General features: G+C 40.3%; 1 protein-coding gene across 1 annotated transcript; it reads left to right on the top strand.

The window, feature by feature from the left end:
- The first annotated feature begins 2,377 nt into the window (after positions 1-2,377).
- On the top strand, positions 2,378-14,430 carry LOC110497484 (synaptopodin-2). Its single transcript, XM_021573613.2, is given in 6 exon segments — positions 2,378-2,389; positions 2,611-2,787; positions 2,840-2,926; positions 3,175-3,442; positions 7,165-9,311; positions 12,663-14,430. Coding segments are annotated over 6 exon segments (3,201 nt in total). The 3' UTR covers positions 13,173-14,430.
- The last annotated feature ends 1,481 nt before the right edge of the window (positions 14,431-15,911 follow it).

The raw sequence follows: 15,911 nt of genomic DNA, 5'->3' as shown, positions 1-15,911 counted from the left end.
AACTTCCTGACAGATGTCTTGAGATGTTGCTTCAATATATCCACATAATTTTCTATCCTCGTGATGCCATCTATTTTGTGAAGTGCACCAGTCCCTCCTGCAGCATGGTCATAATGGCCAAACAGTTTAATTTTTGTTTCATCAGACCAGACATTTCTCCAAAAAGTATGATCAATGTCCTCATGTGCAGTTGAAAACCGCAGTCTGGCTTTTTTATGGCGGTTTTGGATTAGTGGCTTCTTCCTTGCTGAGCGGCCTTTCAGGTTATGTCGACATAGGACTCGTTTTACTGTGGATATAGATACTTTTGTATCTGTTTCCTCCAGCATCTTCACAAGGTCTTTTGCTGTTGTTCTGGGATTGATTTGCACTTTTATGCTCATATCAAGGAGACAGAATGCATCTCCTTCCTGAGCGGGATGACAGCTGCGCGGTCCCATGGTGTTTATACTTGCGTACTATTGTTCGTACAGATGAACGTGGTACCGTCATCCGAAGGATGAACCAGACTTGTGGAGGTCTACAATTTTTTCTGAGGTCTTTGCTGATTGCTTTTGATTTTGCCATGATGTCAAGCAAAGAGAGTTTGAAGGTAAGCCTTGAAATACATCCACAGCTACACCTCCAATTGACTCAAATTATGTCAATTAGCCTATCAGAAGCTTCTTAAACCATTACATAATTGTCTGGTATTTCCCAAGCTGTTTAAAGGCACAATCATCTTTGTGTATTTAATGTTCTGACCCACTGGAATTGTGATACAGTGAATTATAAGTGAAATAATCTGTCTGTAAACAATTGTTGGAAAAATTACTTGCGTCATGCACAAAGTAGATGTCCTAACCGACTTGCCAAAACTATATTTTGTTATCAATAAATTTGTGGAGTGGTTGAAAAATGAGTTTTAATGACTCCAACCTAAGTGTATGTAAACTTCTGACGTCAACTCTATAACTGGACATGGATTCATTTTGACATTAGACTACTTTTGAGTTCTGAAAACATTGGACTAAATTAGATTTTGGAGCAAAATGTCCCTTTAACCTCTGTTAAATTCTGAATAAGAAGTGAATTTCATGCTCTAGATAGAGAGCTCACTCAATGTGTTTTTGAATCAGAATCTATGGCAACCTGGTGGAAAAAGTATCCAATTGTCATAGAAAATGACTCAAGTAAAAGTGAAAGTCACCCAATAAAATTCTACTTGAGTAAAGATCTAAAAGTATTTGGTGCTAAATAAGTATCAAAAGTAAATGTAATTGTTCAAATATACTTAAGTAGGTCCTACTATTTTAAGTAGGTCCTACTACTACTATTTACCCCAAATTACCACAGCTAACTCCAAACAACCCCATACCAGACACTACTCAAAACAGCTACCACAAAACTATGCAAAAAAATAACACAGCATACCCCAAAACACCCAAAAGAGCTTGGAGTAGCTGGTATTTTTGGGATGTTTGAGGTAGTCTGGGGTGTCTGTTACCTTTGGTTTCTAGTATTTTGGGGTCTTCTCTGGTATTGAAGTTGTTTGCAGTAACTGTTTTGGGTAGTTTCTAACATGTAGGGGTTGTTTTGAGGTAATTTGTGGTATAGCTGTTTAGGGAAGTGTTTTGTGTTTTCGGGTTATGGGAAATTAGAAGCGTTATTTGCACATGCATTTCTAACATATGACACTTTTACTGTGCCATTTTACTGTGCCGCATTATGAAAGAAAGAGTTCCCTTAATAAAACATAAAAAAGAAAGAGCTTCCTTAGCAACAGTACTGTCAGATAAAGTGCTACCCTTAACTGTAATTAAGTAGCAGTGGCTCTGTTTCTAGTTGACTTTGAGAGTTCTCTTTGGCAACGTTTAATCAAACACATCTAGGATTGAGTTCTTAAATGGAAATGCCAGCACTCCAGATCCGCAGAGCCGAGTGATATGTTTGTATAGAGGAGGGGGAAAAAACTATCTTTGTATAAATCATAGCTTGGAAAACAGCCTTGGATGTGAATGCTGTTTCCAGTGTGATATTGCATACCATTCCATTTAGAGTGGTGGCAGTGCAGAAGAAATTGCTGATGCAAGCCACTGCGACTTCCTATTGGGGATAAGGAATGCATTGATCACGCAGTAGCTGGATTGCAAACTTGTGAAATATGTGAAAATATTCCTTGTGAAATATGTGGCTAAACCGGCTGCACAAGTTATAACTGTAGTTGTTGTTATTTGGTGTCATTAGCTACCTGATTATCGCCAAATTGAATTGAAACATCAAATATTAACTTGACAGCTTGATATAGTTAAAGAAATACAGGCACTGCTCTCTCATCAGAATTGACAATGATGATGATGTGTGTGTGTGTGTTACGTGCATGTGTGCATGTACGTGCATGCATGCTCATGTACGTGGATGCATGTGCATGTGTGCATATGTCTGTGTGCGTGTTCAAATTGTATCACATTGCTTTGCTGCTTTGTGTTTACAGCTGCAAAGTGATTTTGTTGACAATGAAACTGAATTCTTAATAATGTATTCATGATCAATTTCTTAGTGGAATTTCCCTTTCTTCTTATTTATCATGCTCTCTCGTCTTGTTCTAAATGTTGCATGTGTCACTTCCAGGACCCTATCTGTGTCTGTAACATACAAGCCATGGAGTCAGAAACAGAGGATCAGGAGATCATTGTCATGGGAGCTTGGTCAGTCTCTGAGTACTGCCACTCCTCTGAAGACGTTTACATCTCAGAGTCCCGGGATGGATCCTACAATGAAGAAAGGAAGAGTGATACAGAGCTCCCCGTAGATCTCCAGCACACCCACATTAGACAGGCTGAGTCCCCCCATTCTGTAGAGCCCTGAACCTTACACCAAGAAAGCCATGGTGGAACATCAGAAACCACCCTCCAACTACAGCCCGGAAGAATGTAGTCCGGTCAGGGTACTGCGCCCCAGCAGAAGCCAAGAGATAGTCACTTTATCACAGGGGCCATGTAGCGTCAACCCGGTAGAATCCGAGGTCTCCTATGCCAAATTCTACTCAAGCACCCCTTCACCGACTCCCCCAAAGACCCCACAAGCCCCCGCCCCGAACCCCAACTTGTGTCAAATATCATTCCAACGGTCCACCTCCTCTTCCTCCGTTGGCCGGAGTTAGATGACCCTAACTCTTACCCATGGGCAACCCAGGGGGGACGGCAGGAGGCTGGGCTCTGGGACCGGGGCCAGGGGGAATGGGATGGGCAACCCAGGGGGGACGGCAGGAGGCTGGGCTCTGGGACCGGGGCCAGGGGGAATGGGAGTGTTGAGTCTCCGGAAGAAGGAGGGCACAGCGAAACACCTCCTGCTTATCTATCCTTTGGAATTTCAGCGCAGGGTGCTGAGCAGGCAGAGGAGTGGGACTCTGCGTCTGAGAGAGATCTCCCCAGTCCCAGCAGACACAGGGTGAGGCACGCACGTAAGTAGCCACCCTCCTCCTCCCTCCACCCCCTCATTAATTTACTGTAGATCGAGTACCAATGTAAATCTGTGCAACTCAAAACTATGTGGTAATTTTCTCTGTGTTGCATTTGGCTTAAAATGAAATAAAACATTGTTAGAAATGTCATTTTAATACAACAATTTGAAAAGAAAAGGCATGTCAAATGTAATTGGCTTGTTGTCACTTAAATCATGTTATTTGTATTGTAAAGGAACTACTGTTATTGCTGCTACAAAGTACAGTGACGTTTATAAAGCAAAATAGATAATGATGCAATGTTTGAATTTGGACTGAAGGGCATGACTGCTGGGATGTGTGCTTATTGGAAGTGGGCATACAGGCTGACTCTCCTGTGCATTTAATAGTCTGAGTGGATCATAATAAAATACGACCATCCATGCCTCTGATGAGACTGGCAGAAGGGAATTTGATGGACACCACCATGTGTCATCCTGGCTTGACACCCGATCCCTTTTCAAACCATTAGCCTTGACTGTGTAATGGAAAGTTAGCTCCTCACTTTTCTTGCCTCAGAGACCCCCCTAAGTTAGCTCTAAAATGAGACTAGTGCTTTTATTGCATCTTGCAATGTGGACCTAAAAATAAAAGTGCACAGTTGCAGAGTCTGCAGGTCCAGGCGATACTGAAATTAAAGCACATTAAAAGTAGCTGTCTGACTTTGGTGAATGTTTACCCTCATTGGATTTGCTGTCAATGTATGTTATATGCACAAAGCAAACAGTTTGTTGCAAAGACCATGCAAACTCTATATTTATTATTAAATGTGACTTTTTAAATGGGGTCAGATGTTTTGATAAATATTATTTTAAATGAACACAAAGTGTAATTATGTGTTTTTACATTGTTATTCTTTTTAGTTTAATCCTCCAAGTAAAGCCTCAACTATGCAATAAATAATTTGAGTTCATTCAGTCTACAACACTGGCAGATGGACAATAACAGAAAAACATGGATAAATCAGATTGACCAAACATAAATTGTTTGAAGAGTTAAAGGAGAAGTATTTTAAATTTTTAAATGTAACGTTAGATGGTTCCTTCTCCTGAAAGTAGTCTATAGCCCAGGAAAAAACATTAATCCATGGTTCGGTTTTCTTTAAACGTCAGCTAACTTTAGCCACCGCTAGCTGAAAACAATGGGAGTGGTGCATGCTTGTGGTGCATGTTAAAAAAACTGGATCACCTTTAAGTAACTTTAAACCAAATAACTACATTGATTCAAGTTGATTTGGCTGTGAACATTTTAACAGGCCCTGCATGCATGCTCCCTACTTCCATAGATTTTTTTGTTATTATATAGTATAATACTGAACATCCCTTTTAACATTTAAAGTATTAACAATGTAGGAGTATAGTAAGTAACATATTATTTTAATGTAAAGATGAAAGTTGTAATATTAACAGGTTGTGTCTGTTGTCTAATGTTGCAAATCCTAATATGTAAATTGGATATATCTGTCGGCAAAAATACATATATTAACATCCTCTAGTGGACACTAAAAACTTTACAGCTCTTCGGATAAAATAAAATAAATTCTAAATTTCAATGGACTGAAATCGAACTTAAAAACTATCATATTTATATTATTTGTATTAGTTGTTTACTTATAATATTTAAAAGTATTACTAGACTGCACAGGGTCTTTATATAAGCCAGGGGTAATTGGCTAGGTAGCTAGTTTTTCTTCAACTGTGTAGTCAGTTTACATGACATCCATCACATCAATAGACGACAGTGTTCTGTAGACCTTAGGGTGGAAGCTTCAAGTAAATTGAAGTGTTTGCTATAATACAATACGAGCCATTTGTCAGGAGCCATCGTGACAAGATAATAAATAGGTCTGGAATTAAACTTCAAATCTCTGGCTCTCTATTTTTTCCTTTATTTTGGAGTTAAGTCTAAATATTATGAAGATAAAGGTTATTCTAAAATATTGGCCATTAATGTTTGAATGATTTGTAATACATAATGAAATAATGGAGCTCGTTGTTTGGAAAGTGACATCCAAAGTTGTCTGTCTCCAAGCCTTCTATTTATAATGTAGTAAACTAAGGTACTGTACATGATAAATTCCTTTTCTCATGAATCATGTAGGCTGTCATGATATTAGCATGATATTCATGAACACAAACTGTTTTGCAGAACGGCAAAGAATGATATGTGAACCATACTAATTCAATTCAATTCAAGACAAAAAAGGCAAGATTTACCATAGATGCTGAGATCATCATGGCAGAAGCAACTAAGTTGAATAGATATTTCTATTCGATATCCATTATATTCTGCAGCTAACCCCATGTACAATGTATTCGTAAAGTATTCAGACCTCTTCACTTTGTTACGTTACAGCCTTATTATAAAATTGATTAAATTATTGTTTTTCCTTATCAATCTACACACAATCCACCATAATGACAAAGCGAAAACAGGTTTTTAGACATTTTTGCATAAGTATTCAGACCATTTGCTGTTTCCATTGATCATCCTTGAGATGTTTCGACAACTTGATTGGAGTCCAACAGTGGTAAATTGATTGGACATGATTTGGAAAGGCACGCACCTGTCTATATAAGGTCCCAAAGTTGACAGTGCATGTCAGAGCAAAAACCTAGACATGAGGTCGAAAGAATTGTCCGTAGAGCTCCGAGACAGGATTGTGTCGAGGAACAGATCGGGGGAAGGGTACCAAAAAATGTCTGCAGCATTGAAGGTCCCCAAGAAAACAGTGACCTCCATCATTCTTAAATGGAAGAAGTTTGGAACCACAAAGACTTTTCCTAGACCTGGCAGCACAGCCAAACTGAACAATCAGGGGAGAAAGGCCTTGGTCAGGGAGGTGACCAAGAACCCGATGGTCACTCTGACAGAGCTCCTCTGTGGAGATGGGAGAACCTTCACGAAGGACAACCATCTCTGCAGCTCTGCCAGACGGATGCCACTCCCAAGTAAAAGGCACATGAAAGCCCACTTGGAGTTTGCCAAAAGGCACCTAAAGGACTCTCAGACCATGAGAAACAAGATTCTCTGGTCTGATGAAATCAAGATTGAACTCTTTGGCCTGAATGCCAATTGTTACATCCAACATCTCTGGAGACACCTGAAAATAGCTGTTCAGCGACGTTCCCCATCCAACCTGACAGAGCTTGAGAGGATCTGCAGAGAAGAAAGTGTGCCAAGCTTGTAGCATTATACCTAAGAAGACTCAAGGCTGTAATTACTGCCAAAGGTGCTTCAACAAAGTACTGAGTAAAGGGTCTGAATATATGTTTAAATGTGATATTCAGTATTTTATTTTTAATAGATTTGCAAAAATGTCTAAAACACAGTTTTTGCTTTGTCGTTATGGGGTGTTATGTGAATAAGGCTGTAACGTAACAAAATGTGGAAAAAGTGAAGGTGTCTGAATACATTCCGAATGTACTGTAACTTAAATGGCAATTGAGAAAGCTACACCCTAAAAGTAATCGGTTGATGACATTCTCAGGACACAGATCATTTGAAATGGGTAGACAGTGCTCTTGTAATGTCCTTTATGTGGGGTACTTCATGTGATACCTCCTGACATTACATATGCATCATTCTGAGGTAGCAAAAAATCATAGTTTATGTATTTACATTGCATTGATAAAATCTCTTTCTTTTTATCTCTGTCCTCTCTCCTCATATCTCCCCTCCAGGGCCCAGACAGAGCAAGAGCCAGTCAGACAAGCAGGTGAATGAAGCCAATTCTAAATGTAAAAGCATTGCTTTGCTGTTGACCGATGCACCAAATCCCAGAAACAGAGGGGTGTTGATGTTCAAGAAGCAGCGGCAAAGGGTTAAGAATTATACACTTGTCAGCTACAGGACAGGTCAGCACCAGTTTGACGACAAAAACGGCGAAGACATAGAAAGTGAAGACGGCAAAACGGTCAGGTTTACTTTGACCACTAAAGATTATTCAGAACTTGAAGAAGACTACTCAATGACTGTACAAGAACGAGACGTCAATTTAAACTAGGAGAACCTTGGAATAGCCAACATATTTCAGCACCTGGAAGAGATGGAGCGACTGCCAGAGACAAGAGGCAAGGGCGTGGCAATGTTTGCGCAGCGCCGCCAGAGGATGGATGAGATTGCCTTAGAGCACGAGGAAATGAGGTGCAAAGGCTTACCAGGCGAAGGTATTGTAGAGCTTGAAGACACAGAACTGCACAAGTCTTACAAAATGGATGAAACTTACGTGCAATCCAATCATGCTCATGGCAATCAACAACTGCAGTGCAAAGAAAACCAACAGGAGGTGCAACAATGTACTCACATGATGAACAGAATGCCCAACCACCTATCTAGTGCCATACCAAAGCCTCTTGTGCCCAACAGAACAGCGAAGCCCTTCCTGGGATCCCAAAACAGAGTGCCTATCCCATTCTCTCCTCTTAGTGGTGTCACTAGTCCAGTGAAGCATCATGAACTCAAATTCAAGGTATCAGTCCCTACACACACAGTTCCACAGGTCTGGTCCCCAACTGGGGACTTCATAGCGTCGCGTGATGAACGCATATCTGTACCAGCAATCAAGACTGGCATCCTACTAGACTCAAAAAGAAGAGGTGCTAATAGAGCATCCTCTGATCAAGCATCCAATGCCTATATTCAAAACAGAGGGGAAAGAAGATCATACATTGAGTCAGGAGAAGAGGAAGACTACTTTAGTCTTGGTGCTGAGGCATGCAACTTTATGCAACCCCGAAAAGTCAAGCACAAGTATCCCCCACCTGTTGCACCAAAGCCTAGCATCAACCCAGCCTGTCCACCATGGCTGAAGGAGAGTTCTTCAAATGTGCTACTTCACCCGGGTCCAATCCCAGCATCTTTCCCAAGTCCAGTGGGGGCTCCTCCTCAGCAATACTTCAAACAACAAGACTGGCTTTTGCCTCAGCAAATGGTGAACCCCCGTGAACCACCCCAAACTCAGGCACGACCGCAGCCACCAATGAGCACCGGGGCACCAGCCAACTCAACATCACCCTCTCAACTTCAGCCAACCATGAATAGCTGGAGTCCACAACCATCGCGGTCCCCAGTGAGGTTTCAGGCCCCAAACCCAAATCACACGGCACCTCGCCAACTCACAGTCTCAAAGAATAAGTCCCCAAATCCTTCGGTGGAATCTTGCCCACCTCAACAAGAGATCACTTACAGCCACGCAGCCAAGGCACCGTCTACATCTCCAATGGGTCACATCTCTGAGGGCCATGTTAGTCCAGCCATAAATGGTCCAACTCTGAGGGGAAGAGGTGCCGAACTCTTTGCCACGAGGAAGACCCGTATGGAGAAATATGTGGTGGACGCCGAAACAGTTCAGGCCAACAAAGCAAAGTCTCCTTCCCCCACCACCTCCCTTCCAGGTGCTTGGAGATACTCATCGAACGTTCGAGCCCCATCTCCTTTGTCATACAATCCCCGTCATGCTCCTTGCTATCCCCCTGCAGGAGCTAAGCAGCCACCTTCAACAAGTCCAAAAATCAAGCCAAAGACCAAGGCGAAAACAAAACCACCACCCCACAAGCACATGGATGCCCTAGACGTCTTGAAACATCAGCCTTACCAGCTGGACTCTTCACTCTTTAGATATAACGTAGGCACTGAGGCTGAAGGCCTTAGCCCTAGCCTCAAAATGGCTCCCATCCCAACCCCTGAGTCAAACCCACCATTGAGCCCTAAACCTGCCCCTGTTGTCAGCCCTAGACCTGCCTTTGGCATTTCTCTTTACCCTGCCCATGATCTTCCCCCAGCAAACCAACCATGCAAGCCCATAGCTCCTGCTAAGTCTACTAGATCGGTGAGTGTCCTATACCCTTTCGGCTGTCAATCTACACAGTCAAGTGAACCACTCCCATTTAGCAAGCAACTGTACTGGAAGCATAATGCTTCACCTGCTCTGCATGATATCCCCAAAAAAGCTACCCAAGCTCCAAGCACCCACTGCCCTATACCCACAAGCACTCCCCATCCGCTATCTCTCAGTGTCAACTCAGAATCTATGTCTTCTATACCCTTTGATGCTGATGTCCTCTCTAGAGGTACCATTCAAATGGCTCCTCGGCCTACATTTTCTGCCAAAAAGCAAGCGGTAACAACCAAACAGTGGAGGCATGTCATTCTGCAACATTAGTCCCAACCCACTGCCCCATTTTGATGTTGCAGAAGATGCAGAGATTATACACTATTTCTTACCATTTCTAAAGCACCATTTATTTAAAATGGTTTAAATTAAATTAGATGTGTCCTGCCAAGTATTTCAAATAATATACTTATTTTTGGTAATATCTCTGCATTGTTGCGGTGTCAAACTGTCAACCTATATCTTCTTACTTTCTACTACACATACGGTAGTATGCAAACCTATCACAAAACATTTTACATGACAACTTAGAACAATAAAACTAAACAATAAATTCTATATTTAAAGAATACACATTATGCATGACAGGTCAACAAGGGAAACCAATGAATGCATTTTCATTATGTTCCTCTCTCCTCTCTCATTATGTTCCTCTCTCTTTACACATTTTTTTACAAATTGCAGAACATTTAGATGTATAGTAAATTAACATGAGAAAACAAATGCCTCTGTCTTTGTCTTATGGAAGTCATTTTCCAGACCAACAACCTGTGTTATACCAGTGCTTATATACAGATAAAATATGTCAGTAGGTATCACTGCGTATGGTTGTTATCATTAATTGGCCACTCTGCCACCCTGCCTCGATCTACCTCTTTTGCTTGAGTTAACGCCCCACTTCAACTTCATAATGCTATCTGTTTGCTTCATAGCTTGTAAAACAATGAAATTAGAGACTAGCTGTACATGAGTGTTTCAGAATGAGAAACTATTGAGAATGAGAGACTATTGTAGGTGTTGTTAATGAAGCTGTGAATGAAGCTAATGTTAGCTACTGCTAATACCAATGTAGTGTTTGCCAATGAAGCTAGTTAGCTAATTTTGCTATCTATTGATACACAGTTTAGAAAGTCAGGGTAGCTGCTATATTGTTGTCTGCAGCGCTAGATCATTAGTGAAGATACAGATACTAGCACGGGAAAGTTCTATACCCATTAGGCATAAGAGGAAGAATTCAACAAAAAAGTCCCATCCTTGGCTGAAGTTTTGGTCCCACTAGGGATACGTCGTGTTGAGTATTCTCAGGAAATTGTGATCAGTTGTGTGTGCAGCTGAAAAGAGGAAACATTTCTAGTTTGTCTATGGTGCCTTGCCTCGCCTTTTTTTTGTGTAAATTAATTTATGTTTAGGGTAGCCTGTATTCACCAGTGGTGTCATGACCACATGACACCACCATTATCATTATTGCAACAGTAATGTTCATACCCATAGGAAATGTTAAACAGTGTGGGTAGGTTGGATGCTAGTCAAAATGTATGCCTAACATATAAACAGGGGGGTTTGTTCATACTTTTGTGATGACTATGATTAGAAGAGATATAATAATAACAATAATAGGCACTATATTTGGATGCAGACCTCTTACAATTCCTTCAGTCTCATTCCAAACTATATTTAATAGTGTGATACAGCTCAAAGCTTTTCCTAATTGTGTTTGTAAAGCCCCCACTACATCTTTGTGTTGTTGACAATGTGGAATTTTGTATTTTATTGTCAATTATGGCCAGTCACTTAGTGGTTTTTATCAACATATTCATTTTAACACTTAATAAAACATGTTTTATGTTCAGGTTAATTGATATATATGTTACAAATAATCCTTTTGTAATTTCCAATCAGATTGCTGACTTGACCTTTTCTGTCCTTTGTTACGTTTATTGTTCCTCTTTTATGTGTTCCATTGTATATTGCACGTTTCGTAGCACAATCTTGCTATTAAATATCTCCCTTTCCCTGTGTATGTTTTTATATTTCATTACTACTGCATGGACTCTTGCAACGTTTTCTTTTATGAATGCATCACGCTTGAATTATTGTACCACACACTCATATTGTAGTACCTCTTCTACTTTAATGTTGCCTATGTATTTGCTAATGATGCCAATTAATGGTACCTTAAGCAATGTCTGGTTAAAAACAATCATGATAAAACAATGATTTCCTCATTGTGTATAATGCAGGTCAGTTCACATTTAAACTATATTTGAGTCCTTTCCTCCTGTTTAAGACACTTTTCTAGGTTTATGTTTTCAATGACTTGTTAGGGCAATGTGTTACTAAGGCAATGTGTTACTGTCCACTAAAACAGGTATTTGCTGAAACCCAAAGTTTGCATGGAGACCTGCTATGAGCAAAGGGCTCACCGTTTCCAAATATAGCTCAGACTCACCATCTTTAAAACATGCTATCCCTTTCGAAAAGTTAGCTCTGCTAAGCAGAGACCCGATAAGATCAAACCTTGCCAAAGGTAAGTGCTGAAAACAAACCCTCTTCCCAGCCATTGGTCTTAATTAGCCAAGGGGACTCGTGTATTTTAAGGAGAAACGACCCCATTACGTCACCCAGCTATGTTTGGAACATGAACACTGAACAAAATGTGCAGTGATAATGCATCATCAGGTTTGAGGGCCTGTTCACTACTGTGATTATTTATAGGCATTCATCTCCAGGCCACAATGCTACTGTATGAGAGAGTGATATGTTGTGAAAAAAATAGCAATAATCATGGGGAAAGGTCATGGATGGTGATGAACACCCAGTTTAGTAGAATTGGCCTGTGTCCATATGAAGAGATTGAAAGTGGATGTCCTGCTCTTTCACGGGAGGCAATGCCCTCTGACACTGTGTGTGTGTGTGTGTGTGTGTGTGTGTGTGTGTGTGTGTGTGTGTGTGTGTGTGTGTGTGTGTGTGTGTGTGTGTGTGTGTGTGTGTGTGTGCGCGTGTGTGTGTGTTTTATTGGACCGCAAAATGAATCACCTTACTGCACTGGATGAGGAATCTTCTCTCTTTTCTGCTCAAGCATTCCAGGCCAAAACAAGTTGTATAGAACTACTGTTCGTTGGAAACAGAGGGGTACAGTGTCACGAACACGTTTATTTAGTGCCTCATGAATACATGTGCATTACATTACTTTTGGTATTTTATATTTCGACCCTGAGCCCCAGTGTGTACAGTATGCTTTATAATAGCAGATTCACATCAATCAAGTACAATGTCCTTTTCTCCCAGGGTCTTTGCAGAAGCTACTCTCTGTCCCTACCCAGACAGTCATCTATGTCCCCTGTGAAAACCCCTGTGTTCCATCCATCTCTCGGGAGACAGACCTCCTGGCAGGAAAAAGTCACCCTCAAGCCCCCCAGCCCTTGGGAAGCTGCCTCCCGGAGCCCCCTGGGTCTGTTGGACGATGCCTTCCAATTACAGAACTTCCCTCAGTCCATCTCCACTAACGTCAACTCCGCCGCCAACCAACAATCTCTTCCGGAACCTCCGGACGAACGGAAGCGCAAGGTGTCATTGGACGCCCCCAGTGTCAGTGTTGGTTACTATCACTCGCCACCCCCAGCAATGCATACTAGGTCTATGAGTTTGACCTCTGCCCCTGTTTACGGGCCTCCCTTCAGACAGGCCCAGCCTCTGTGGTCATGGGTGAGTGCTACCGTTGGACATATGGGTCGAGGCCCAGGCCACCCGTGTCAGTCCCGCCACGCTACCTTGCCATGCACAACTATGAGAAGGTAATCTCGCACAGCTATTTGTACATCCTCAGCTAGATGACATAAACAAAAAAACACTGCACTGCAAAAAAAACACTGTAAGAACAAATGTAGAAAATGTAATTGGATGTACATATGTAATCAATAGGGTCAGCATATTATAATTAACAATTGAATCAATGTAGTGTTTCCTTTTTTTAAGAGGGGTATAGTGTCATGCACGCAAAAACAGTGTTAATGTAGTTGTTGCAATATTGCAAACGGACGTGGCAGTTTCACCACTGTGGATTCTAGCTTTAAAGGTTTTCATTTCTGGAAAAAAAGACGAGGAGACAAGGAGAAAGACGATTAAGGAGTTGGGCAAACCAAATTATGATCTCCCTATCTAGCTTGTTGGGGGGCAAATAGGGGGCAAATAATTAGTATCTCATTCTCTACTATAATTCTGATCAGTGAAGTGCATTCACACACATTTATAATATGTTCTAATGTATGTTACATTGGATGTTCTGTACCAGAAAAGTTGAAATTCAAAACAAGTTTTATGAATTTGTATAAATGGATACATGATAGGCCTATTATTTATTTGCATGTGTTTTACATTGATTTACCTCTAAACGTAAGAAGTGTGCAAGGTGATGAGTGAGAAAATTACAGATGGCCGGGAAATGAAAGTTAGATGTGTTGAACCTATAACTTACATGTTTTATTTTCCACATAGTATGAAAACTAAATTGAAAAATGTATTGAGTACTGTAACAGTATGTGATGTAAACGGTAACATCTAAAATACAAATACAGTGAATTGCTAGGGTTCCTTGATGGTTTGTGTAATATGCACAACAGCATGTGTAGCAGGTTAGATAGCAAGTACCAAGTGCACATGCTGATGAAAACAATCAATATTCATGTTCACGTTCAGACAATCCCTTATGTTACTATGACAATTAAGGAAACTTAGAAATGTCTTAAAATAATAATTAAAATGTCTGATTTTATTGCTGAAATATATAAAATGAACAGTGTTTTTTTTAAATATAATTCAGTCAGTTTGCAAAACATAGTCACACACCATATTCAAGACCACGCCATTGAAGAGGTTGAAGTTTCTGTGATTGGTTTGGCACTTCTGTGAAAGGCATGTGAAATGTGTTACACTTTCATATGGACTGTGAATGTGTTGAAGATATTGTAACTTTTATCACTTGATTGTGTTGTTAATTTGTTGCAGCACTGAAGATAAATATTGCACTCTTCCAATAAAACGTTCACGTTGTCGAGTACGCCGTGCCTCTGACGTTTTATTTAATGAACATGTATGTTAAGATATGCAGTATTTGTGAAATGTTTCTTCCATGTTGGAATTTTTTTTATCCATTCAAAATGTTTGGTATGCTGAATTCGTTGAGAAACAAACAATTGCTGAATACCAATAACACATATATTAATATATTAGATACATGTATAGAAATGGAGTGGAATGTGGAGAGTTAGTAGAAATAGTACTTTTATAAAGTTTACACTCCACTGCAGCTAAAGTGTTTGTTTTGCTAACATGTCAGGTTATTGCTTTGACATCTGTCACAAAGCATCTCCACAGGTCCACCCAGGGACTAGTAAGTGATGGTTACATAATCACAGCAGAGATTGAGCTATTGGGAGATGACTGGTGGGAGATGAACAGTGGTAGATGATTCATACTAAAATAAAATTGTATGTGAAAACGACTTTACACAATGTAAATTATGTCGAAAAGAGAAAGTTACAATTTTAAATATGAGAAAAAGCTAAAAACTGAGTCTCACTGTCATACATTTTTTTAGGTGTGAAGAGAGCCAAATGACACCCTAACCATTTCATTCTATAGTGATAAAACATATAAACGCAACATGCATCAATTTCAAAGATTTTTCAGGGACAGGGATCCATAGATTAGGGTCTAATTTATTTATTTAAATAGACACATTTCCTTATGTGAACTACATAAGGAAATGTGTCTATTTAAATAAATAAATTAGACCCTAATCTATGGATTTCACGTGACTGGCCAATCAGAATGAGTTTTTCACCACAAAAGGGCTTCATTACAGACAGAAAGATCAACGTTGGAGGCAGCTTATGGTAGAGAAATAAACATATAATTCTCTGGCAACAGCTCTGGTGGACATTCCTGCAGTCATCATGCCAATTGCACGCTCCCCCAAAACTTGAGAGATCTGTGGCATTGTGTTGTGTGACAAAACTGCACATTTTACAGTGGCCTTTTATTGTCCCCAGCACAAGGTGAACCTGCGTAATGATCATGTTGTTTAATCAGCTTTTTGATATGCCACACCTGTGGATGGATTATTTTGACAAAGGCTAAAATGCTCACTAACAGCGATGTAAACAAATTAGTGCACAAAATTTGAGATCAATATGATTTTTGTACGTACGGAACATTTCTGGGATCTTTTATTTCAGCTTATGAAACATGGAACCAGCACTTTACATGTTGCGTTTATATTTTTGTTCAGTGTACTTTTGTAGTTTCATTTTTACACTGAATGTTTTAATATTAAAATCTATTGAGACAAATAGCTGACAACAAGTCTATATTAGGATTGAATAACATGAGAAGAACCAATCATTTCAGAAGTAGTTAGACAATTCAAGCAGTAATGTCACGACTGCTGCCGAAGTCGTTGCCTCTCCTTGTTCGGGCGGTGCTCGGCGTTCGACGTCACCGGTCTTCTAGCCATCATTGTTCCTTTTTCATTTTCCA

The sequence above is a fragment of the Oncorhynchus mykiss genome, chromosome 19 (assembly GCF_013265735.2).
Source record: "Oncorhynchus mykiss isolate Arlee chromosome 19, USDA_OmykA_1.1, whole genome shotgun sequence".
NCBI classification, from domain to species: domain Eukaryota; kingdom Metazoa; phylum Chordata; class Actinopteri; order Salmoniformes; family Salmonidae; genus Oncorhynchus; species Oncorhynchus mykiss.
Note: the sequence above shows the minus strand (reverse complement) of the source record. Positions and strands in the feature narration are given on the sequence as shown.